At 45.6% G+C, this 26,497-nt stretch overlaps 1 protein-coding gene across 15 annotated transcripts in view; it reads right to left on the bottom strand.

The window, feature by feature from the left end:
• Positions 1-918: 918 nt before the first annotated feature.
• The window catches only part of PPIP5K1 (diphosphoinositol pentakisphosphate kinase 1), a 52,991-nt gene continuing 27,412 nt past the window's right edge, over positions 919-26,497 (bottom strand). For 6 of the 15 annotated variants that reach the window (XM_040570408.1, XM_040570410.1, XM_040570409.1 and 3 more), the window contains 7 exons: positions 25,579-25,669; positions 20,313-20,435; positions 14,284-14,346; positions 11,515-11,694; positions 4,429-4,566; positions 3,930-4,043; positions 919-2,704 (listed from right to left, as the gene is read on the bottom strand). In XM_040570408.1, coding sequence (XP_040426342.1) covers positions 2,019-2,704; positions 3,930-4,043; positions 4,429-4,566; positions 11,515-11,694; positions 14,284-14,346; positions 20,313-20,435; positions 25,579-25,669 — 1,395 coding nt within the window. In that variant the 3' untranslated portion in view covers positions 919-2,018. Of the gene's footprint in view, positions 2,705-2,822; positions 2,882-2,932; positions 3,092-3,929; positions 4,044-4,428; positions 4,567-11,514; positions 11,695-14,283; positions 14,347-20,312; positions 20,436-25,578; positions 25,670-26,497 lie in introns of those variants that run through there. The other 9 variants (XM_040570414.1, XM_040570422.1, XM_040570417.1 and 6 more) reach the window with 7 other exon arrangements.

Raw genomic sequence — 26,497 nt, 5'->3', positions numbered from 1 at the left:
GCGTGACCCGGCAGCCGGCACCACGCTCAGCCCCGCCAGCCAGCAGCAGGTGATGGCGGGGCCTGCCCAGGCCGCAGCCTCCGCTCCGCAGGTGCTGTCCTCAGGAACCGTCGGTTCCTGGCAGGAGCCAGGCCCCAGCAGGGCCTCGGCTGTGGGAGCGAGGTGCTGGCAGTGGCAGGACCATGCGCAAGCCTGGGGAGGGCTGCGGTGGGGCCACACAGCAGGATTGGTGCTTGGGCATCGCCCGAGGGGCCCGTGGGGTCTGGAGAGCTGCTCTGCTGCCAGCTCTCCCATGGCCAGCTCTTGGGGCCATGGTACACTGAAGCCTGGCAGCCTCAGTCAGACAGGCCAGGGTAGCTGGTCAGCCAGTCTCGACTTCAGGGTTGCCAATAGAAGCCAGAGAGCTTTCGTGCAGCATGTGGAAGGCCCTTTTCCCAGGCCCCAGCACCCAAACCTGTAGAAAGGGGAGCTGGGTTTCCTCTTGGCACAGTGCTGCACTCAAAGCCACTGTAAGACTGCTGCATTTCAGGTACAAGTAGACATCGCCATACTTAAATATCCAAACTCGCAGGGAGGCTTTATCAGGCACAGGAAAGAGGACATGGTATGCAGGACATGCTTGGAACTGAAGAAAACGTTTAGACCAGAGCTCCCATCCTACAGCAAACCATCGTGGGCCCTGGGAAGCCATGACCTCTTCCTCAGTATGATCAGTTCTTCTTCAGAGGAAAAAAAGTATCTGGCCTTCTTGAGCAAAGCCCCATGCCTGTGCACTCACTTCATTTGTAACTAGTCTTGGCCACAGTTCCTCATTCCTTCAGGATGGACAAGAACAAGCAGTGCTTGCTGCCCTGCGCATCTGCAAGCTCTGGCACACGCACACTGCTGCACTAGTCAGCATCAAAGGCAGACACCAGACCCACAGCAGAGATTTACTGTGAACGTACATCATCACAACACAGCGCAGAGATCTTTGGGCACAGCTTCACAAAAACATAGATCCTAGCTACAGACGAACACACAGACTTGTCCATAAATGCAGGAGGTGCAGGAAGCACAGTCCTGGCCTGCACTAAGGATGTAGCAGGGAAACCTGTGTCAATGTTGCCCTCAGGCTTGTGCTCGCAGGTCATTTACATAAATATGTATTAAATACTTTTCATTTTATATATAATAAAGATTTCTCCTTATTGGTTTCTAACAATCCTGATTTGCTCAAATAGCAGTTTCTCTTAATTTCTGTCACCAAGACTTCAGAACTTTACCTTGCCTGACCCCTGGGGACTAGAAAAACCCGTGTCCTCCCTGTACACCCCTCTCAGGCTGGATCTCCAGGCTCCTGCCTGCCTGCTCCAGCCCAGCAGAAAAATATTCAAGTCCATTCCAGAGAGAGTTCTTCTTGCAAGTGGCAGTCTTGAACCTGTTCCTCCCATTAAATTCTTTCCCACGCTCATTCAGAATGCTTTCTCCTCTTCCTATTCTTCCCAACATGGACTCTCTGGATCTGTTTTTGGTGGCCAATGGCGGGCATTGAGAGAGGAAGGAAGGAACAGAGGAGGTTGGTGGTTGTGAAGAACCCAGTTACTTTGGACCCAGAATGCCTTTCTCTGAAGGCTGTGGGCCAACAAATCTCCAGGGACCAATTTGTCCCCTCTGGACTTACCACCCCAAAAGCCTTGACTCTACCAACCCTCTAACTCTGCTGTCCCAGCAAGCAAACAACCCTGGGGACACCCTGCACTGATGCAGCGCCACATCCCTACTCATGGAGGTGCTGTGCCAGTAACTGAGACTGCATTTGTTGTTTGTTTAACGAGGCAGATGGGGTGTTATCTCTTGCTGGTTGGCAAAGAGCTGGCTTGTGTAGGAGCGGAGCAGACTCTTCCACATCCCAGAGTCTTGTGGCCTTGGGATATGGCTTGTTCTGTGCTGCGGACAGCCAGCTGCATGAAGTGTTGTGCAGGAAGTTGGGCTGCCTCCAGGCTAGAAATGCATGCAGTGTACTGTCCAGTTAGCAGCTAGTTCTGCTGACCCTCCTGACACATTGGCTGCAGCACCTTCACGCTTGTCTCAGGAGGCAGTGGCTGCTCCTGGCATGGCTGACCAGACAGAAGCTGGCCTGACAGAGTGCTGTCCCCCAGTGGCTCCTTGCCCATATGCTCTGGGTCCAACACCTCTCCCAGCAACTCGTCTTCACATTCGTTCTTGGACAGCCCTGACTGACTCAAGCCAGTCATTCCCCCTAAATACCCTTCACCTGGCTCCACTCTCTCTCCAGCTGGCCTTATCTCAGACTCTGCTTGACACTTTGGTTTCCCTGTTTTACTTGGGTCTAGCATTTCCCCAGATGATTCTTCTTCATCCAGTGCCAGCACACTTTTCTTCTCTGGGTTAGAGTTCTTGTCAGCCAGCTCCTTCTTGCACAGCTCCAGGACCCCGCCTGGCTCTGGGCCCTCACTCCAGGTCAGCGTTTCTGGGGCACTTGGCTCAGCCACTGACAACCCAGACACCCCCACCTCCACATCAAGCCCTCCTCTGTCAGGCTCTCTCTCTCCTTGCTCAGGGGACTGGCTATTTAGCTGCTCCTCGCTTTTTGGGGGACTGATGGAAAGTTTCTCGGTGAAGCTGAAACGAGCACAGCTGTCCAAAGAGGTTGGGGAGGACGGGCCTGCACTGGAGACAGTACTGGAGGGGCCACTGCTGTCTGTAAAGAGGAAGAGAAATCTTAAACATGTAGTTGATATTTCCCCAGCCCAAAGCCTGAGCAAACCCAAGCCATTGGAGTCCCACAGTTCTACAAGCAATGGGTGAGGGTCACCTACATGCCATGCACCCTGGTAGGCGCTTGCAGCTGCTGTTAGGTGTGCTTCTGGCAGCTCAGCTGATGAAAACACAAGCACAAACACCACACTTACATCTTGTCATACGGTTGATCTATAATGCCAACACATCACATGTGAAATCTGATGTTGGGCTTTGAGCTGAAAAGCAGTTTCTTTCATTCCTTCATTATTATGGGACACTTATCTTTAACTTTGCTGCCCTTGGTTCCTGAAGCACAAAATCCCTGAATGTTGAACTAGAGTTGCCACTGGAAGAAGAAATATTACTTCACCACTGACGTTTGGCTTTGTTTTGTTTCTTTTGTTGTTGTTTGTTTGTTTTCATTGTTTGAGTGAAACCAGAGAAGAGATTTAGATTATATCTAGTCCAATGAATGGGAGAGGATTAAACAACTGCTGTACACCAGATCAGTTTCTTGGCCCTGCTTCCTACACAGCTCAATACACACTACTCCTGGAACAAGGAGTGTACAGCAAGAAGAGCGGAACTGCCCTTTCAGTGGCAACACTGACTTGTGTTATTAACGCATTTGCTGTGAAACTGTTTGATAAGCCTTTCCCCTTTGAGTTCCAGCCAGATCTGCAAAGGTAATTAACAACAGTCACCACCTCTGCAGAGACTGTGGCAAGTGAGGCTCAGGAGCTACAGAAAAGCCCGTAAGTGAAGAATTAAATGACAGGCTGTCCAGTGTGGAGTTCTGGGTGAGGCATGTATGTGTTTGATGGGGTACAGAAGGTGCTTCCACATGCTGACACTGAGTTGGACACGTCACAGAGAAGCACAGAACTTGAGTTAAAAATGAAGTGCATTCAGGCTATGTCCTATTGCACTCAGTAGAGGATGCCTGGAGAGACGGCATCTATCCAACAGCAGATATCCCTGTGATATACAATGCTATATATAAAGAGTTCCTTTTTCCATCTTTCTTTGGTAGCTTTCCTACAGGGCATGAGACTTCTTTCCCCTTTCTGTTTCTGTTCCTTCAAGGCCAAAGCATAAAAACCCTGAATGCCAATACTTGGCTTTCAGCATTTGGCACCCTCTGCTCCCCTCTTCATCCCCGATCAAGAAGCAAGCACACTCACACCAAGGGGGCTTATCCGAACGCTGGCGCAATGGGAAAGAGGATGATGACAGGATTCGCTGAGACATAAAGGGGTCCCCTGGTATCTGGTTGCCAATCATTGAATCAAACAAAGCTTCAAGAAAAAAAAAAAAAAAAGAAAAAAACCCATACGGATCAGTAATATTCAGACAGAGAGATAAAGGAATGGCCACACTGGGTCAAACCAGAGTCTACATAGCCCAGTAGCCACTAGCAGGCATTCAGGGAAGAGCTTAAGAGTACATATTCAGAGCCATGCTTGCCCCCAGCCCCTGGGAATCCAACCCTCAGGTTTGCCCAGCTGGAGTTTGTATCCACGTCACTGTATTTATCAGCTGCAGACAGACCTGACTGATCACTTATTGCCAGTCCTGTCAGACTGATCTGCCCCAAAAATGTGAAAGACCAGAAGGCCTTAACTGACTGCTTGCCTCAGCTCTGCTCTGCCCTACCCAGAAACAAGCCCACCTCATCAGTACCTGCAGTAGACTGGACATGTGACTCACTGCAACTCCTGCACACAGCCGTCAGGAACTCATTGACCTGTCGCAAAGAGAGGGAGTTGTGCAGGGTCTCCAGGGGATAAATGGTAGGAACCATGGAACAGCCTTCAAAACCTGGAAAGAAACCCAATCAGAAAATGAATTGAGCAAACAGCAACCCAAATCCATGCAGGACTGCTCATGGCTTAAGGAGCTTGGCAGTCTGGGAATCAAACAACAGCCACGCTCAGGCCTAAAGTCACCTTTTCTAGGTCAAGAAAATCACCATTAGGCAATCACATGCAGTAACAGACCTGAAAGCAAGCATCCAGGCACACGCAAAAGGAGGAGAAGGAGAAGGAACCATATCTAGCAGCAACTGTCTTTGCTGCGATATTCGTGACCTTTTCGCTAAAATATCCGCTTATGACAGAGAACTCGGCATAGTTCCCCACAGTTTGCAGAAGCTAAAGACAATTTGAGTGAAGTCAACAGAATTTCCACGAAGACTCCTGCCATTAGTGATACTCCAGCCCGGACAGTGGGACACAGTCCACCCTCTCACCATCAGTGAGCTAGAGCACACTGCTACCAATGCAGGGGGTGGCAAAAGAACCTCCCTCTCCCACAGCAGGCCCTCCTCCAGTGTACACTGGACAGAACTCTCCCCCAAGGAAGGGCTGGACAACAGTTTGAATTATTTTTCCCCATAAAAAGAATGCATTTCCAGCAAACCCAGAATTACCAGAAATAGGTATCTCAACATTTAACAGACACTTGCTTAGAGCTAAGCTACATCACAGCCACTGACAAGAAATTCTTTGCTATTCAAGCCAGCAGAGTACTATGGCAAAGCGTCTCCCTCTTCATCCAAGCTTCTTGGCAATGCTTTGGGGCACCAAGCCAACCTGAATCTGTCAGAGGAGCAAGGAAGAAACAAATGAGGCTCTGGACATATGGGAATGCCTCCTCCTCCTCTGCCTCTGGTGTTTAAAGACCTCTACACTTAAGCTTAGGCTTCCCATTCGGTGACTCCCCAAGCTCCCTCTGAGAAGCCCAGGAAAAAAAAAAAAAACGGTGAAGGAATCGTATCTGTTCTTACAGGTAAGGAAAATCACTTCGAAAAGCAAAAAGTGCAACAGCTTTTGATGCACTACTGTGTCAGGACTGCTGCCCAGCACACTGACAAGCACACTGACAAGCTAAAATTGGTCCATGACAGCACCTGCTAAGGAGAAGATCAAGAGTACCTGGAGTATCTGCTAAAAGTAGACATTGTTCCAATCACTTCCAGGTTTCATTGGACACTCTCTGCTCAAACACACTCACCTAACCCAGTTCTGCAAGAGGCAAGGAGTGCGAGCCAGCAGATGGTATTTAGAGTGAATCTACATGCAATATAAGGAGGCTACAGACCAGATCATCACCAGTTTGCAGTGCTGCAGAGACATTCACTGCCATCATAACAGCTACTGGAGATAAAGAACCTTCCAGCCAGCCCAGAGAGGTTACCTATGCCACAAAGAGCCTATAAACATTAATTCAAGACATAAGGATAACAAATCTTTGGCTGGAACAAAGGAATGTAAGACAGAAAAAACACCATTGTCTTCTGTCCCTTGCTGAGAAATCCTTTGAGCACAAAGGCTGAATAAGGAAGATTGTTTATTATTTTCTCAAAAGCATCCTGGAGACAGATCTAAAGGAAAAGGGTAAGGTGAAGACTTAAAGACCAGCAGAGTGGAGATGGTGTTGGAGCAGCACAGGAGAGGCTAATGTCAGTTCACAACAGAACCTGTTTTAAGAGAGGCCAAAGCCGGCTCAGCTATCTAGGTCTCCAAAGAAAAAGGGAAGAAGATTAAATATAACATAGGGCAAAGCAATGTTGTTACAAGATACGCTGGAGGCATCAACAGGGATGTGAGTGCATGGGCATGCCTCTAACAAAGAGAAGAAATCAAATATCCGATGTCAAAGGAAACGTGACACCGACACCACCACTGATGTGAAACAATACACCTAGATCCCAGAAGTGCCAAATGCCTGCTAGCACAGATCTGTTCAGCAATACATAATCTCACTGCTCTCAAGGAAGTGGAGGAAAAGGTGGAAGTTTCTGTCCTTAAGGTGAAGCACTACATTTACAATTTTCAAGCAAGTCCTCTCATTTATATATGGCAGCCCACTGCCCTGCACACTTCTCTTTACCTGCCGCTTTGCTGTGGAGAGGCCAACAACAGCAGTTTCAAGCAGAAGTTACTGTTATAGACTGTAGTTCTTGTATCACAACGGTAGTAAGAGTCCCAAGCAAAGGCTCTGACCACTGTTGCACAACACATGCTTAGCAAAGAACTGGCACCTTGGGGAAGAGGCAACAAATAAACAAAGCAGGAGTGGAAAACACATGAACCTTTCCGATTTGACAGCTACTCAGTGCTGACAGCTCAGCTTCTGACGATACTTCCTGAAACTCTTTTTCTTGGAGCCTGCTGGGCAGGAGTTTGTGATGGGGACAATGGCACAAGATAGTGAACAGAATTTCATTCATTTTATACCAAAGTCAAACAGCAGCCCACAGCCATTTTTCATTTAATTCATGTTTGTCTACACTAGCTGCACTAGGGACGCAGAGGGCAATCTGCTTTCTCCAGTTAGACCTGCCTGCAGAAAGAGGCACATATCTGGGCTCTGCAGACCAGAGTAGCTAGAAACGACTCCTAGGCTCAGCTGTAATCTCCTCTGGGCAAGGAGCACAGCGTGGCTATGGCTCTCAATTTTCTGTTCAGTAAAATAAAAGAAATTGGCTGTTAAGAGTTGATTAAACAAGATTTGGTAATGGGAAAAACCTTCAGATACTCAAGACAGAGGAGTCTGCATTACTTTGGATGTCCAAGGAGACTGCATGTGATGCGGAGGAATCTGAACGATAACACAGGAGCAGCCTGACACAGCAGCAGAGAGCACAGTACTGCCCCAACAGCTGTTCTACAGGTAAGAGCACTCAGAGGTACAACCCACCTAGAGGATTACAAGTCCTGTTTCAATTCTCCCAGCTATGCTGATGCCAAAGCTGAAAGCCCCGTCACATTACAGCTGAGTAATGTGCAAAACGGGAACAACATTCCCGTCTGAGCTCTCCCCCTGGCAGTTTCTTGGCACATGCGCACATCACCACACACTGTCAGAGCGTCTACTCTGTATAACTACAGTTTATGAAGAAGTCTTCCAATTGCTGAAGGAGGGTTTGACTCTCACCTTAGAGTAGGGCTTTCAGAGCTGCCCAGTACCAACACACAATGCTTTAAAAGACTCTAATAAAACGATGACTTGGGTATCTCAAGTCTTCCATTTAAACCAGAGAATCCCAGATTTCTAGGAGATTCCAGCAGGTAGTAGGAACACAGATGCAACTCTTGTGAACAGTTAGCAGATGACCCCAAAGAAAGGGTCAAGAAGCACCACCTTTTGTATGAACATAATGATGAATTCTCAAGCAGCCTACACCTACTTTATGATTACGTGGCCTGAACTCCAGGCAAATACATCACAGATCACCAAATGAACCCTCCATGCTGTATTACTCTACTGCCCTTTCACTGCAGATCTAACAGGTACTTTTCATCTATCGAGCTGTATCTCCTCCAGTCACCCTGAGGTCTATGTAATGGGAGAAGGGAGGAATAAGAGAGAAAACAAGACCTTGAATTCACAAGCATCTTCTTGATTACTACAGATGTCCCAGTCTACAAGGACAAATAAAAGGGTAAAACCTTGATTAAATCAACACCATTTCATTAAGTGGAAGCATCTGATTTGACTCAAGGTAACACAAAGTTTCCTAAATTCTATGTGTGCCCCAAAGAGACCAGCAGAAAGTTTACTGTTTGATATGAGTTTGGAAAGTTGAGTCTATATGGAATGCATTTCCTCACAGAATGAAATCGGCACCTGTGTGATTACCCCTCAGAACTGGTAATTCATCAGCTCACCTGGGAGCCAGCAGAATTCGTGGCTATGTCACAGAAGCAGTTTTCAAGTAGTCCAAATGGCATGTTCCTCAGCTTTACTAAGATTGAGCTGAGGTCCCAAATATGGCAGGCATCTGCACTAACAGAGTGAGCTACTTAAAAGAGTGAAGGCACTGGCTGCTCCAACAGGCTGGTGAGTAGAAAGCATCCAGGCTGCTGTCAGCCAACAAAGACAGAGGCCAGAGAAGGCTCAGGTGAGAATTCTTTTGGTCCAAAGCAACCCTTTTTGAGGATTATATTTTTGTCTGAGAGTTCTGAACATTAGTATACATACTTTGATAAGCAGAAGTTACCACGTTACTACGCATGTCTCCAGTTGTGAAATCTACGTTGGAGTGGAAGGAGTACCTATTCCTTTGTAACGGAGATCCAGAAAGCAGAAGGCGGACCAATGGCACCGATACATCCCCAAATGGTCTCTATGCCAAAAGTCTGTATGTCAGCTCTTCCGGAGTAAAGAAGCACTCGCCCCAGTCTTAGCACAGATTCTGAAGGGGATGGGAGAAAGCACACTCAGCAAGTTCCCCCTCCAAATGCCTGGTCAGTCAAGCTTTACTGTGTTGGGGAGCTTCAATATGGCACATATATCTGTATGTGTTTATATATGTGTACATAATACATACACGAAATACATTTTTCATGTACATACATACATGAAGGACTTCTGCTAAGCAGCCTTTCTAAATTTAAGCCTGTGCAGTCAGCCTGAAGGTCTATTCTAGTTCAGCATCTCTCTGCCCACAGTGCCAGAAGTGGATATTCACGATGGCAGTATGAGACATGACAGCATGTAGCAACTCCTTCCCCAAATACCCCCCCAACCTCCAGAGACCTGCAGCTCAGAACTGTTCTGAACCTGACGTGTCTCTTCCACAACATTCTCCAGTCTCCCCTTAAACTCAGTTAAGCTTTTAACACCCCCATGCAGTGCTGTGAGGAGTTCCACTCTGTGTAAGAAAAAAATCACTTCTGTATGATATGCCTCCAACTTAGTCTATTAGAAACCTCATAGTTCTTGTACTGGAGCAGAGACTGAACTGCAGATCCCTACCACCCCTCTCCAGACCACCCAGACTACTATCAAAATTACTCTTCCCAGACTTTCTACCTTTTCCATATCCTTCCCGGTGATGATGGTTAGCTCTGAGCCCATCATTTTATGTATGAATTTGGGTCAGTTTCCCCCGTTATTCTAAATTTATTTACAGTGAACATCACCTGCTGTTTTACTGCCCAGTCACTCATTATCACATGGTCCTTCTGTGCTTCTTCACAGCTGACCTTTGCCCTTACTACCACTGTAATTCATTACCAACACAAACTCACTTCACGCTCTTCCTTTTCCTAACTAGATGAGCACATGTTCCCAGACCAATCGCTTCAAGGCTTCACCACTGATCTCTCCAACCACAGATGCTAGCTACACACTTTCAACTCCCTGTTTATATCTTTTAATTCTTTTGTGTGGACAGAAGTACAGTTGAGAGATGAGAAAAAGTTGATAGGAATACATAGTTTTTACAAAGGGGGGAAGTAGGACTGTCAGCTACAGAGACAGGAGAAACTTCTCAAGGAAGAACCCCAGCAGGAATTCCAAACATGTTAATTAACTGTGGGCTGGATGACAGTCAGACTGGGAAAACAGCAGAAAAAAAGAACTTAATGAGCGCAGAGATCTCATTTCCACATAGGAAAGCTACTATGTTGATGCGCATAGCTCATAGCTTGGCTGCATTAGGATAGGTGGCACAACCCAGCATCAGGCTGCAATATTTGGAGTGTCACTGCCCAAAGTGCTGAGTTCATTTCCTCTCTCTCCAGGAGCTCACAGGGGATGGTCGAGATCTGCAGCAGGGGAAACTCAGCTTTGGCTTTGGAACAGTCTGCTTTGTTCCAGCATTTCATCCCTTCAAGCAGTTCTGATCATCTTTAGTATTTGTTGCTAGGAGACCAAGGATTGTCCTAATTATAGATGAAAAGCAACTGCCATCTCCAAATTGCCTACTTTACAGAAAGGGCCATATCAAGAAAAAAACAGACCAAATATGAAAAACTCTCTTTTCCAGGCTCTGAAAATTGCTTGATCCTGGTGCTTCACTACATGAAAAGCTGTACTATGTCTACCCTACTCCTTCCACCTATGGGTCTGAATGAAAAAGGAAGTCCATGCATCACACCACACAGCTCAGCAAGCCACATGCACCAAGCAGGTTTTATGGTGCAGGGTGAACATTAACAGCCAGCCCTAGCTAGCTGCCCCCCTCAGAGACGAATCTTTTTACTTTTCTCAGGAGCAGGGAGACGTCAACGCATCAGACTTCCCACCCATGCTAGATGCTGACAAACACCCAAGAAACAGTAGCAGACTTTGATTTATAACATCTGGATTCAATACTGAAATCACCTACATCTTCCCACCAGACACATGACGCTGCAAACATCCTAACAGGCAGAACAGATGCCATGCAATGCAGACAAACAGAGGCTCAGTGTCTACTCTAGCTTAACTTGGTCTGTCTATAAATAACACAATCCCAAAAGCAGTCACTTTCCCTGAATTTCCACAGCAAGTTCACTCTGCATGTGAGCAGCTGCAGTGCACCCTTAATCCTTCTTCCCACACACTTATTATTCATTTTGGTTCCTCCACTAATAATGGGACACCAAGGAGCCCCCTGCTGAGACCTGAACAGGCATATCATGTCAGCAGGGCATCACACTGGTAGAAGCACAGCATTTCACTTGAAGAAAGCTTATGGGCTTACCCTGGCTAAAGGAAGAAGGCAATGAACAATTGCCTAGGATGGAAAGAGCAGAGTTAGAGCTACACAAAGAGCACCAGCTCCACGTGAAAAGGCAACTTCCTAAAGCTCCAAAACTGCTGGGTGCAACAGCCCACACGCCTTGCTGCAGCAGCCACCCAGAGATTTAAGGGATGCAGTGAGGGAAAGGCTTTCCTTTTTTAGAAGCAAAGCATACTTTGCATTTCCAAGCAGACAGTGGTCCCTACTCAGCTACAAGAGCACGGGACCAAGGCAGCTGCAGCGTGCAGTACCGTAAAGACACTCCAAGTCATCCTGCCCTGAGATCAGCCAGCTCCTGAAGAGGCGCAGGTGGTAGGAGCACTGCTGGAGGTGATGGGCTAGAGTGGCATCCAGCGAGATGTTCCGGCTCGTGGCATAGTCAGAGGAAAAACGGCGCAGCAACTGGGCAACGTGGTGGTGCTCAAACGCATCTGGAGGAAAGGGGGCCATAAAGAGTGAGAGGAGTGGGGAGGCGCAGCTGAGAAATAGAAAAAATGTAGAGATGTGGGGAATGGAGCGGAGCTGCCAGCACTGGGGCTGCTGCATGGGAGACGACCCTCATCGCACACTGCAGCCCAGTCCCTCCCACAGTAAGCAGACCAGGAATACCCTCAGTGCTACATACCCCAAATCTTACTGCAGCAGGGCAGACTCCCACCTGGCCCAGCCTCTGCCAAACACAACTGCAGCGCGTGGGCAGTCCCACCACAAGCAGAACAGCAAGGCTTCACCTTTTTAAGTGGAAGTCTGACAAATGAATAAATTCCACGACATATTCCAAGTCCAATACAGTTCAGGTTCAGCAGTATAAGAAAGACAGGCCCAGACTCACCCTCCCAGAGGAGACAAGAACTCCAGACTGCCATCAAAGCACAAAGTCCTGCATCCAAATGCAGCCAGTCACTTCAGCACATGGAAGAGAACAAATGACCTGGCACCAAATGACTGGAGGCTGTGCAAGATACACTGTGGGGACAGCAGGGCTTGACTGAGAACATATTGTTAGTGTGTGTAGAAAAACAGAAGTGCTGACCTTCCCTCTCTAGACTCTCAAAACAGCCCTGTGCAATCTTTTGTGATGTCCTTGCTATTGCATGGCAGTCAAGATACTAGCCTACAGGCCTGTCTTCTCCATGTGTGCAGCCTCAGGACTCATATTGTGCTCCCAAGACTCATGAGATCAGGTCATATAACATCTGGCTTGACACTGTGCTTGGCCACGGCTCTAGTTCCCCCATCCCATCTCACCAAGTTGAGGCAGCTCTTAAGAAAACAAAACAAAACAACAACAACAAAAAAAAGATTTAGGGCTACAAATAACTTTTGCATCCTCAGGCAAGTGGTTCATGCAGCTAAATGTCCTTGCAGTTAAAAACAGTGTTACGTGTAGACCAAAGATGCTTAACTTCAAGTTCAGACCTGCTGGACCTCTGTCTTTGTCTTCTTGATTAAGAATCACTTTACCATTAGAAATATTCATTGGGTTCTTGAGAAAATCTGATGCCCAGTTTCGTTTTATTGTATTTTTTGTAGGGGGCAGGTGCTTTACACTGTGGCTTGGGAAAGACTGGTACTTGGTACAAGTTTTGTTGGCAAGATAGAATGACACATCCTGCTGACATACACCACATTTTCTCAGATGGTTTCCACACATACAAATTGAGCAGTTGGCCACTCTAGGAAAAACAAAATCAAGCAAAGAGAAAATAGGTTCCCTTTAGATATGTGAAACAAAGCCACAGTTAGTCATCCCTTCCTCTTTCATCTTTCCCAGAACTTTGGTCTTTGTAACAGTCTTCTAGACTTCCCTTCATCTTCCAGATCACAGAAAGCAGAATTTCTTCGTATTTACTAAGCAACAAGACTCCAGAAGCAGCCATGACTACTTAAGACAGAAATACTTAAGCTGGTATCGTTCAGCGATGTGCTTTGGATCTAACTTGTCTCAACAGCAGGAGCCATGAGGTATGGGTAGGAGTGGTGCTATGAAACAAACCTTTTCAAAAGTTTCAGTGTAAGCTATAATAAATAGTAGCTCAAGGCATCTGCTACAACCCATGTAGTGGTCTTTAATCTCAAAAGACTCACAGTTCAGGTGTTAGGTTACTATCAATATGAAGCAGAGATGGTGAGTAAATATAAGCAGTCAGATATCTTGCCTTACCAAGCCTCTTCATAGCTACTAGCACAACAGGAGTGAATATGGTCACATCACCCTGCGTGGCACGTTGCTGATCCCCTCCTGGTTTGGGATGACGCCAGGCCCAAGCCAGCACTGTACACCATCAGCAGATGAAACTTCTGGAGAGACACCATTTCCAGGATAATGTCATCAGGAAAGGTGAGACTACTCCCACCAGCACCACCATGCTTGGAGTAACCAAGGGACCACCATAACAAACAAGTTTGCAAACAGGAGTACCAGTAAATTCATGGCCTCCTAAGACCACTGTGCTAAGGAATACAATGTGCAGAGGGAATGCTGCAAGAGAGCTCCTGCTCTCCCACGCAGACTGCACTTTTCAAGGCGACACGTGTAGCTCCAGGCTATCCTTGTTTTGATCCTTAAGATCCGCTCTGTAGAAACTGAAGACCTAAGCTGCAGTGCTCTTAGGATATGGAGTACATATCCCCACACACCCTCAAATCCAAGAGCATTCTCTCCACCCCCTGCAAGGCAGCACAAGAGAAGGCCTTAACATCAGCAGTGGAATTAAAGGCTGCTTTACGAGTCCCTTCACAAAGCCACTGCTGTTGCTTTTTCACACAAATGCCTGGGAGGGAAAGCAGCCTGACAGATCTCCCACAAACAGCACAGGAACCATTGTGCAGTAACAGCAGATGAGTGAAAAAGTTAGTCACAATGAGACAATGGGGAAAGGTGAAGCATGTTTGGACACCAGATACACAGGCAAAAAAACACAAGGTGGCTGAAAGGAGAGCATGTGCAGAGAGGAGAACTGAATGTGAGCATGGGGTTAGAAGTGTGAGGGAACGTCAAATCAAGGAAGCAAACGTACCATTAGTCGGATGCTTTGCAAACGACACAGAAAATCGTTTTACGGCTGGCATAGACAAGAGCTCTGAGGAAATAAAAACAGATCATCTCAGTTAACAGCCTACCTCTAAGGATCCCCCAGCCTTCATATGCTTGCAACTACCCTTTCAAGTTCACCTTCTGGCTTGACCCCCATAATACATGCTTCCACTGGCATTACTGTAGCATCCCAGGCACTTTCTGCCCACAGGTTTGACTGAAGCTCTGAGGTTCCTTGGACACTGTCGGCTCTCCACTTTCCTTGCACTGTCCTACCAGTGGCTCCCCTGACCCTATAAACTCCTCGGTCACACTCCTTCCCACCACACTTCCAGCCATCTTGATGGAGAGCCAGGCTCAGTCCAGTGAAAGATGCAAGTAGGCCATGCTTGCAACTACAAAAGCACATTACCAAGCAATCAGCAGCACTACAGAATACCCTGAAAACCTGGAACCATAGTCCTCAGGATTCACCTCTGCCCAAGGAAAACACGTTGTTCTACAGAGGAACTGAAAAGCTGTGGCACTGGAAAGAGCAGCTCAAAACATCCTCTTAATGCAAGTTAAACACAGCTATTTGAGAATTGAAAAGCTTAATCAACTAATTAGGGAACAAACAAAACACCCATGAAGGCATGCCTCTGCAGTTCTGTTGCTCAAAGCATTTCGATACGGAAGACGTTTTGGGATACACTTGTCACACTGGTCCTCAGGCTTCTCTTAGAGCCATGGAGCAAATCAGACCAAGGTCTCTTACAGAAATCAAACATCGGAAAGACAGTGAGTGCAAGGATAGGCTCTATGCATCTAATGGGGCACAAACAGTTGAGTTTTAAAACACACGGATTACTCTCCATATGCTCAAAAAAACCAAAAACCCAAAATGATGAAAACTTCAGCTAATTCCCACTCTGGGAATTCCTTGGCTATCACAGAATCATTTAGGTTGGAAAAGACTTCTAAGATCACCCAGTCAAACCTTCAACCTAGAACTACCAAGATCACCATTAAACCATGTCACTAAGCACTACTTCTACATGTTTTTTTGAAGACCTCCAGGGATGGTGACTCAACTACTTCCTTGGGCAGTCTGTTCCAATACTTCACAACCCTTTCAGTGAAGAAATTTTTCTTAAAATACAACCTAAACCTCCCCTGGCACAACTAAAGGCCATTTCCTCTTGTATTATCACTTGGTGCTTGGGAGAAGAGACCATTCCCCACCTCGCTATAGCCTCCTTCAAGGTAACTGTAGAGCATGATAAGGTCTCTCCCTGAGCCTCCTTTTCTCTAGGCTGAACAACCCCAGCTCCCTCAGCTGCTACTCATAAGACTTGTTCTCTAGACCCTTCACCAGCTTCGCTGCCCTTCTCTGGGCACACCGTTCTTGCAGTGAAGGGCCCAAAACTGAACACAGTATTCAAAGTGTGGCCTCACCAGAGCTGAGTAGAGAGGAACAATCACTTCCCTAGCCCTGCTGGCCAGACTATTTCTGATACAAGCCAGGATGCTGTTGGCCTTCTTGGCCACCTGAGCACACAGCTCCGCCAGGCAGCTTTCCAGTCACTCTTCCCCCAGCCTATCATGGGAAAGAATGGTCTAGACCACCTGTATGTATGACTTGGTGTGAGAGCCCAGCCAATCATATCTTTTGCTACTATTTAGGAACTGAGGATGTCATTTCTATTTCATGTTTCGTGCATCCATTCCACCTAGTCTGTATGCCTATCACTGTATACCAAGGTTAGGGGACTTACATACCAATTTATGCTGCCACACCCCACATTGTATTTCTCTATTTACACCAACTGACTTGCCCACATAACATATTTAAGACAACTCCAAAGGTTGCTGCAATTTCTCTTTGCAACATAATAGCCCTAGAAATTGTTTTTTTTTTCCTCTTTAAACTCAACAGTTAGATGGCAAAGCTTCCCTACACATGCATCCTCTGAGAAGTGTCTGAGTCCTGGTGCTGCAGTCAGCCAGCTGGTAACCACCTCAATCTTGCCCAGGACACCAGTCCTTTATCAGGACATCAATTTAAATGGTGCTGCAACATAGGCTACGGGACCACTGGCTTCAGACAAACCAACTTCAAAGCATCACCATCAGTGGACCTTCCCTCAACCTGAGCTTGGGACACAACTCTCCACTGAGGTCTTGCTTAACCCTCTTTTCAGTCCCAAGCAAAAAGACATAAGGGCCACTTAAACTTCACTTGAGCAAGTCTTTGATGAAGTGCTATAAGCCATGTATCATATCCTGAAGCATCACAGTCATGAAAAATTGTCAGAGTTCGTGCAAAGACATGCTTCAGAATCTGAAGGCTTTTTAAAGATTATTAGCCTGACTGCGAAAAAAGCCTTGATACAAGTGTACTCCCGAGAGACTGCTGTAGCTGCTATGTCACTTACTGCAGTCAGTTCTAGTGATGTTTGTTTTAAATGCTGATATTCATCATTTCATTGGTACTTGTTTGAGCAGGACAAACAGATTAAGGGCTTATTTCACATTCCAAACTACCTTCCCCAGAAGATAAATGTCCTTCTGACTCCTATTTGTTTTTCCAACCCCCCCCAACTTCTTATTATTGCGGCAGGGCACTTGTAGCACAGGGTGCCATAGCACACTATGAAATATGAAAAATGAAATGTACCATCAAGATGAATAATTCTGCATTATGTTAGTCACATATTAGTTAAGTAAGTCTGACTTTTAAGTACTTGAGTGCACAGCTGCATCTAAGCACACAGAAACCTTGTCGCAGAATTTAGGCTAAAGCAGTAGGTGTCTGCTGTGGACCTTGACTGCAAGTAGCCGGTTGCAGGCACAGTCCCACTACACAGCCTATGGAGAAAGGCAGTGCTGCACCAGGACTGAGCAGAATCTGTCCTGTTCCCAGCTGAGCACAGAGCAAGCAGTCTGACAGTTTTCCCTGAGAATTAGTACTGCCTTCAGCCCACAATGCTTGCACAGTTGTGGAAGAAAATCAGCCAGAGCCCTAGCTGGCCTTCTCAAGTGGCTTTCTTGGTATCCATATCCGTCTTGTGCCAAACACCATGAGCTTATTCTGGGATCCACAGGTAGCCAGCACTCAGGCTTGTGCAGCAGGGTTCAAAAAATCCTTCCAGTTCATCCTCCTTGCCTCTATCACACAGCCTGTTGTTTGCTAGGGAGCTCCCTAAAGAGGTGAAAAGCAACACTATTTTCTCTTACACTCTGCAAAACAGCACAGAAAGCTGGTATACCTAATGGTCTCAATACAACAGTATTCAGGGGGTTCCAACAGGCCTGTGCATCGGATAACATCTTTACACCCCGATTTGCTAGGCCATTTTCCTTGCCTCAAAACTGAACAAAAATCCAAATGAATCAATCTCCTGTTTTCCCCGATGCCACAAATTATAACCTTAGTTATTTATCTCCCCAGCTCGTCACATGCGGGTGTTGTGTTCATTGTGATCCCAGTAAGAAAGGCACTCAGACACAGCAACAAATAATAATCCATTCAAATGCTGGGAAACCCGAGCTGTGAAGTACTGGATGGATTTCCAACCAAGGCACAGCACACTGTGCAGACCCCATCCATGGAGAGGCTTGTCCAATGCTGCATAACTCAGTGTTTGCAGTACCTGAAGGGACGTATAAGATCATCTGTCCTCTCTCCCTTCCTGTGTTACTTTTGACCAATGGTTTTGGTTGGAAAGGACCCTTAAAGATCTAGTCCAAGCCCCCTGCAATAGACAGGGACATCTTTCACTGTATCAGGTTGCTCAAAGCCCTGTCCAATCTGACTTTGAACACCTCCAGTGATGGGGCATCCACAGCTTCTCTCAACAACCTGTTCCAGTGTCTCACTACATTAGTTGCAAAAAAATTCTTCCTTATTAAAAAAAAAAAATCTCTCTCTTTCTTATAAGCATTGTTTATATATTGAAAGGCCACAATAATGTCTCTCCAGAGCCTTCTCTTCTCCAGGCTGAACCACTCCAACTCTCTCAGCCTGTCTTCACAGGAGAGGTGTCCAGACCTCTGACGACTTTCATGGCCCTCCTCTGGACCTGCTTTAACAAGTCCATGTCTTTCTTGTGCTGGGGACCCCAGAACAGTATTCCAGGTGGGGTCTCATGAGGGCAGAATAGAAAGGAATGTCCTGGTTTTGGCTGGGATAATTTTCTTCATAGTAGCTCGTATGGTGCCATGTTTTGGATTTGTGACAGAAACAGTCCTGATAACACACCGATTTCTTACTTGTTGCTGAGCAGTGCCTACACAGCGTCAGGGTCTTTTCTGTTTCTCACCTGCCACCAGCCAGTAGGCTGGTGCAGAAGAAGCTGGGAAGGGACACACCAAGACAGCTGACCCCAAGTGTCCAAAGGGATATTCCAAATGATATGCCATCATGTTCGGCAATAAAAGCTGGGAAAAGAAGGAGGAAGGGGGAATGTTTCAAGTTATGCTGTTTGTCTTCCCAAGAAACTGTTACCCATAATGGAGTCCTGCCTTCCTGGAAATGGCTGAACATCTGCCTGTTGATGGGAAGCAGTGAATGAATTATTTATTTTGCTTTGGTTGCAGGCACAGCTTTTGCTTTACCTATTAGACTGTCTTTATCTCAACCCCTGAGCTTTCTCACTTTTACCTTTTCAATTCTTTCGCCCATCTCACTGCAGGGAAGTGAACGTGCAGCTGTGTGGGGCTTGGCTGCCTATTGGGGTTAAACCACAACAGGAGAGAATCACCTCCCTTGACCTGCCGGCCATGCTTCTTTTTATGGATGTTGTGGATGCCTCATCCCTGAAAGTGTTCAAGGCCAGGCTGGATGGGGCTTTGGGCAACCTGGTCTAGTGGGAGGTGTCCCTGCCCATAGCAGGGGGAATGGAACTAGATCATAGAATATAAAACCATAGAATGGTTTGGGTTGGAATGGGCCCTTAAAGATCAGCTGGTTACAATGATCTTTATGAGGATATGTTTGGCTTTCTGGACAGCAAGTGCACATTGTAGGCTCATGTTCAGTTTTGAATCCGTCAGCTTTCCTCAGGTCCTTCTCTGCAGGGCTGCTCTCAATCAATTCATCACCTAATCTGTTCTAATCAATACTTTACAGAGTCTGAACGACCTTCTTACTGGGATCATAAAGAACACTTACACTAATGCATTACATCCCTACAACTCCTCCAGGATACCTCAGCCTTTTCCTGTGCTCCAATTTCCTTGAAAGTAGCAACAGACTCTCTGCTTCTCAATACATAATGCACTAACTGCAGATCAGTCCTCAGCTGGCAACACCCCTTCATCCATGCACACTGAGCAACATTTATACTAATGGCCCAAATACATTTTACCAGACTGTCTTCCTGAACTATACAGCAGTACAAACTAGTCACAATAACTAGACCTTACAGTCCTTTTGAAGTATTTTGTCCAAGCATCCCACTTACCACAAGCATATCACACCTATTACACTTGCTTTCTGACAGTTCTCTCAGACTCTTCTGTGTGCCCAGCGCACAGATGGGGACTCCAGCACTCATCTTACTCCACCCAGCACATCACACTGCCTTTGCGATGGCCCCATCCTCTGTAGGTTGAGCATTACTGTCTCAAGAAAACATTGGCTTAACATCAGGAAGATCACCAAGAAAAGCAAAATGATTTGACGTGCTGGATTTCAGTACCAGGACAAACCTATTTCCTATCCGGACCAATAATCCTTCCTCCACAACAGCAAGCAGCATTAAAATACGAGAGCAAAATCAGACACCAGCACGACCATACACCAGCATTACCATAAATCAGCATAAAACTCCTCACACAATGTCAGCTCCTGTCTTGTCCTAGCAGGGTTCATGTTTTCTTGGGATATGACAAAATGCATTACTGTAGATGCGGCGAATATACACATTCAACCGTGTCGCTCTTCTTAATGGTCTAAGTCTCTGCCTTAGTAGTATCCTGAGACACCAAAGTCCACAAATTAACCTGCTGCACAGAGAACACACATACCGTCTTTGTATGTCAGGCTGCTGGCAAACTTTTTGCCATGGCTGCGTGCGTAGTCCTGGAGGTTGGGGGCACTGGAGGAGCCTCCCAGCACAGTGGTGCTAAACAGGCCGGTGCATTGTGACCCTGGAAAGGCATGGAAGGTGTTAGTATTACATCTCCACCACATGCAACTACAGAAAAGCAGGGTTAGTCGAAGAATGAGGAATAAACTGCCTACTTCACAGGCATCTCAGGGAAGAAATTGATGCTGGGGGAGTGCGGGGAGGCAGTAAACCCCATTCTCAATTCAGCAGCGACAAATGCACATGAGGTAGGCCCAATACTCAGCTCCAGGAAAGTTCCTATCTCCTCTCAGTGGTTTATTTCCCTCTGGCTCTTCTGTCCTGGTCTAGGAAAAACATCTTGACATCTGCCAGTCAGCAAAACTAAGTATTCATATCAGAAAAGCGAGGATGCAAATCACTGATGTTCATGTCACAGGCCTTTGTTTCTCTGCTCTCCTGTCCTTTCTCTGGAAGATCCTTCTTCTGCAGGGCACTGAGAAGGAGAAAGGGTTGTCTACATCTAATAAATTTCAACGTGTTTAACCTGTTGCTGTAAATGGAGATTAATTGCTCTGTCAAGCAGTAAGGAAAGCAATACAACCAGAGAATTTTCTTTCTCAAGCTGCTGCCCAGATGATATTTCACATCCACTTGGTCATGCTTTGACTCCCGAGTGGGTCCAAGTGTTCCACGATCTACATCCACAAAGCACCAGATGCCCACACAGTGTGGAGATTTGCATAACCTGTGGCAACGAATAAGGTGTTCAAAATGGTCTCAAGCACAGGAGGGCAACCTAAGACCAGTGGCTTTGGCAAGTGCTGGTGTTTGCTTCTGTGAAGTACAGCATTTTTTACAGCAACTTGACTTTATGTGATATTTAAGGAACTACTGGGCATTAGAAACAGAACTCTTTTGACCAAGGAAAGCAATTGTCCACGAGAAAAAAAAAAAAAAAAAAACACAACTTCTTATGGGCCAGACAAACCACTGATTGTCTATGAATTCTCTGTTAAACTGTCTTAATACTACAGTCTGTACTGAGAATACCAACTACTAAAAAACAACATTACTCCCGCTTACACTGCTTCCAGAAACAAGCAGGTTGATCTCGCTCCATCTTGTCTGCCAGGATGAAAAACCTGACATATTGCCTTCTAGCATTTATGTGGAACAATGCAACTGTTACTACTGTTAAAAAGATCCTGCTTATATTGCAAGCAGCTCTTGGTTCTAAAATACAGCACAATTTAAGTTGGAAGGAACCTTTCGAAGCTTCTTTCCCAATCCCCCTAGCAAGACCAACTTGGATCAGCTTGCTAGGGTTTGTCCAGTCAAGTTTTGCATACCTCTAAGAAAGGAGATTTCACCACCTGTCAAGGCCCCTGTTCCAATATTTGGTGCATTTGTGAAAACTGTGCTCCTCCTAGCTAATTGAAATTTCCCATGTTGCAGCTTCTGCCTGTTGGTTCTCATTCTATCACCATGTGCCTTGGAGAAGAGTCTGTCTCTGTATTCTCTGTAACCTCCCATTTAGGTGGCTGAACAACATTAAGGTCTCCATCCTCCATTCAGCTTCTGACCCAAAGACCGCACAAGCCCAGCTCTCTCGGCTTCTCCTCATCAACGGCACACTCCAGCTCCCACCCACCTCCACTGCCCTGTATTGGACTTACATAAGCCTGCTATGTCCATGCCCTTCTTGCACTAGGGAGCTCAGGACAGGACAGCAGTACTTCAGACACAGTCTCACAGATGCTGAACAGAGAAGAAAAAACAGCTCCCTCAGCCTGCCTGCTGCAGTCCTGTTAACCCAGCAGAGAAAGCAAGCCATTGTCTTCCTCTGGTGGAAGGGTGCACTGCTGCCTAGTGTCCATTTGTTGCCTATGACGATGCCAGCCCTTTTCCTACAAAACTGCTTTTTAGCTGGAGCCTCTGGAGAAAAAAAAACACAGATCCTGAGCTTTGAGTTATTCTTGTGTAAGCTCAGTCTCAGCTGACAGCACCTGCTTCTTGGAACAGTGGAGGATGATAAAGAGTTCTCATATGCTCTGAACCTAAGCTACTCCACCATATCACTGCTGATAGCTTTTCCAGCATGACAGACTAGCACGTACATGTCCTTCGACAAACAGGCAAAGAACTCTTGCCTGCAGGGTGACTGATACACAAGTCTTAGAAAATTTTCTCCTAATGCCTGAAAGTGAAGTTCAGTAGTGACTCAGCATGAACTGGAATCTGTCAGAAAGCAAACAAAATTTTGTCAAGTGGCAGCCAGCATGATGTTCACAGTCATCCTTCTATGGTTTAAAACAAACAACATCAAAAACAAGACTCATTTACCAGCAAATAAAAATGTAACAGAATATTTTTATCACTTACTATCTTGTGCAATCTTGAGTCAATAATCATTAAGCTAGGGATACCCCAGTGGTTCTGTTCTTCTACAGTAGAAAAAGTACTCTGTACGCACCCTTAAACCTGAATAGAATTTACAAGGATGACTGTGGATGACAGCAATTGTCTATGAATAAACTCTAGGAGTTCACTAACCAAAGTAAACAAACACACATCCTAAAAACATAATGGTATACTAGCAAATTGGTTTTAAGATGTAGCAACACTTGCCAGAAACAGCAGTGTGTACTGGATTATTTTTGTATATTTAATTTTCAGATGTCTATTCAATGTTTCAGATGTTTAAAAATGGACATCCCCTGTTTCCCTATGGGAGAGGAAGTCTCAGAACAAGGCTGTCATCCCCACCAGCAATACACCACCTCTTACTCAAACAGCAAGGAGAGATTTTATCCCATTTCGGTGTTCTTGCAAGCGAAGAAAAGCATTGAAAGATCCCTAGGCTTCTCAAGCCAGAAGCATGCACAATACTGCAGACAATCCGTAATGATGCACTTGCTCCTGCCCAGAAAAATGAGGCATACTCCAAAGCATCACACTGCAAAGACAAAGCAAGCTGCTGCTCTCCCCTTTTCCAAACAGCCATTTTAAGGCATCTTTTAAAATACTCTAAAGACAGAATTCTAGCAGGTATGGCAACAGGGCAATTCTAGGAGCTCTGCCCTGCTCCCCTTTCCTGTATGCCTCAACATACAAGGTTATACCAGAAGAGATGCAAATGTTCCCTCAGAGATAAATAGCCAGACACTGACAAGGTCAGTGAGTAAGCTCAGCTTCAGAAAAGCTCAGAAACAGCGGTAGCATCTGAATGAACCACCTCATAGCACAGCTGCTGAGACAAGTATTAAAGCCAAAGTTCAAGCTCACGAGTTCTATATTCTTTCTCCAAGAGAGAGAGCATTTCAGATCACAAAGGGGGAAGAAATTAGATTTCTACAAAATAAGCAGGAATATTCCTTGAAGAGCTTGACTTTTAAAGGTAAAGAGGCACCATTCTTTTCAACAGTTCTCAGGCTGAGAGAACTTCACAGAAACAGACATCCTTATAACCAGAGATTGTGCAAGCTGGCATTGCACCACAAGTCTCTTCTGCTCAACCCTTCTTTGCATGCAGCTGCAAGTCTCTACAGACTGAACTGAGTATCCAGCTGTATCTCCTGTCACAGATCTGGTCTCTCAATTCCTACCCAAAGTTTTGCCTCTGCAGAGCTTCACAGTTGGAAGTGATCAGCAAAGGCTTTCCTGCAAGGCAAGTCAGGCAAGAACCTGGTATTAAACCTGATGGGATCACATTTTAAATTTTGTTGTCAAGGAAAAGTAGTCCTCTGCAAGAGTCCGGTATAGCAGTAGTCTCCTCTATCCCCAAAACAGACATTCCTCAGAAACCTCAAAAATGGTATAATATCTATGCTGTAAAATCTGCTTTCCATAACACATGCCTCCTGGCACTCAGAAATCCAAACAGGGAAGACAGTTTGCACGTTGCATTTGATGTAGTCATTCTTCAAACAGATGTCCTTCATTGAGAGAGTGCTATCTTAGAAATTCTCATATTAATTCACATGGATTCACAGATTAACCACAGGTTTCTTCAAGCCTAGTCAAGGCAGTCTATTATAGCTTCCTTAATCCTGCATGTGGTCTGTGAAAGGCAGTAGATATACCACACTCAAAAACCACTATGGCCAAGGTTATTATGCCTTTAAGAAAATAATATGCATCAGCATTACTTCTTCGACTTTTCCAACTGGCTGGAGCTATAGGTTGCAGACTCCATGGATATTTCCTTATCATTCCAAAGAAAATTCAATTAACTTGGCAAGAATTAGTTTCCAAAGAAGCAAATCATTCAAAAGTGACCAAAAAAAAAAAAAAGATTAGGCCTTTCAGAAAACCCTTGGCTGCAGGATGCCCACATAACAGGGAAAAGAACTGGTAAATCAAAACTTCTGCAAGGAAATCTACGGCCATGCCTCAAAGCCAAAATGTAAAAAATGGCTTTAAAGAAAAAGAAAGTGAGCATAACTTGGGCACTTCCACCTCCTGGTGCTTATTAGTCATCTTCAGGATCTAGGTTTCTCAGCTACTTTAAAACTCATGACACCAAAGACTGCTATTCACCTTCCAAACAGATCTTGCTTTAGCAAAAATATTTCAGGAAAAAATTCCACTATTAACACATAGTTTAGCTTAGGTTGGCAGGGAATGGTATCCTCAAGGACACATGGAGAACACCAACTGCCCCAAAATATTTTCTGCCACTGGCTACCATGCAAAGAACAGCTAACCAGTGGATCCTAGCTCAACTGAAGCTGTCAAAACACTGCAGCAGATGACAGAGCTGTTCCATACAAGAGTTCTTTATGAAACAAAGCTAGAAATAAAATAGTCTTACATGAAGAGCAGCTTTGTTTGTAAATTACCGTTCTTCAGATCACAAAGCATACTAGTTCTCACGTGAAATCACCTCTTCTTACTAAGGTTAAAAATGGTGTAACAAATGATAGCAACACAGAAGCAGAAGTCCAGTCTCTAAGTACACAGGTTGCTCTGTTGTTTCGTGCTATAAAGGATGACAGGTACATCTTCTGTTGCTAGAAACTGAAGAAGAAGATCATACACAAAAGGCATTACAATAAGATAGCCTTTATAGCAGTCTAGGCAGTAACACTACAAGAAGAGAGAACACATATACACAGACATACAAGGAACTTAAGCCAGATGTATATGGGAAGGGACAGACAGACGCACGCAAAAATACAGAGGTACAGGTGAGCAGGCTGAGTATAGGTCAAGTACAGTACCTAAGCCACTTTGCTTCATCTCAGAAGACTGCCTTGAGTAAGTGCTGAACAGGCGATAACCTCCTGATTTGGAAGAAGATTCAGAAAGCACCTGCAAAAAGAGATAGTACAGTTAGTGTCATGCCCTAAGTTACCCACTGATGTCAAAAGCCTTTATACACCCATAAAAAGTAAAGAAAAGTGTCTCTTCCTTAAAAATCACAATTTTCAAGCATACAGGTACTTGTATGCTAAGCTTGTGACAGTGTGTGTTCAATTTTAATTTCAGGTTTGTGTTGGGTTATGGAACAGTAGAGATTTCAGAAGTATGAAGGGATTCCTGTACTAAGCTCCTCGTATCCCAAAACTCTTGTTGGAAACACTGGGACATACAGTTCCTTCTTAAGCAGCAGAAATGTCCCCTTAAATATAGCATGCGCTCACTACAAAGAGCCCCCACGTACTGCAGACAAAGATTACAGCACAAATGACACAGAGATAGAAGACAGCTAACAAACATCCCAAACTCTAACTTTCTGCTTTCACTGGCTCAGAAAATAGATACCAAAAATGCCCATGAAACACCCTGAAGGTGTCAGCTACCTGCTGACTGTGAAGCTAGCCTTATGGCATACAAATAGCCATGAAAGAGAGTAGTAAGATCAATAAAATCGATCTCTGTTGCTTTAGCAGATCAGAGACTGACAGCTCTAAACCCTATGACAGATTAAATACTCTAATAAACCTGCCAGTTAGCAGGGACCTCTGGTTTGCATGAGACCACAGATAGGGAACAGGAACAAGAAATGGGGAGCTGAACTGTGAGATGCAAAGGCTGGAATCTAAGGGAACACAAAGATAACAATGTGGCAAGGTGAAGAGGTTGCAAGCAATCTGGCGGCTGGAACATGAATGCCTTTACAGAGCATGTAATCTAAAT

This window comes from Cygnus olor, chromosome 11, assembly GCF_009769625.2.
Source record: "Cygnus olor isolate bCygOlo1 chromosome 11, bCygOlo1.pri.v2, whole genome shotgun sequence".
NCBI classification, from domain to species: domain Eukaryota; kingdom Metazoa; phylum Chordata; class Aves; order Anseriformes; family Anatidae; genus Cygnus; species Cygnus olor.
This window is presented reverse-complemented; position numbering and strand designations above follow the sequence as displayed.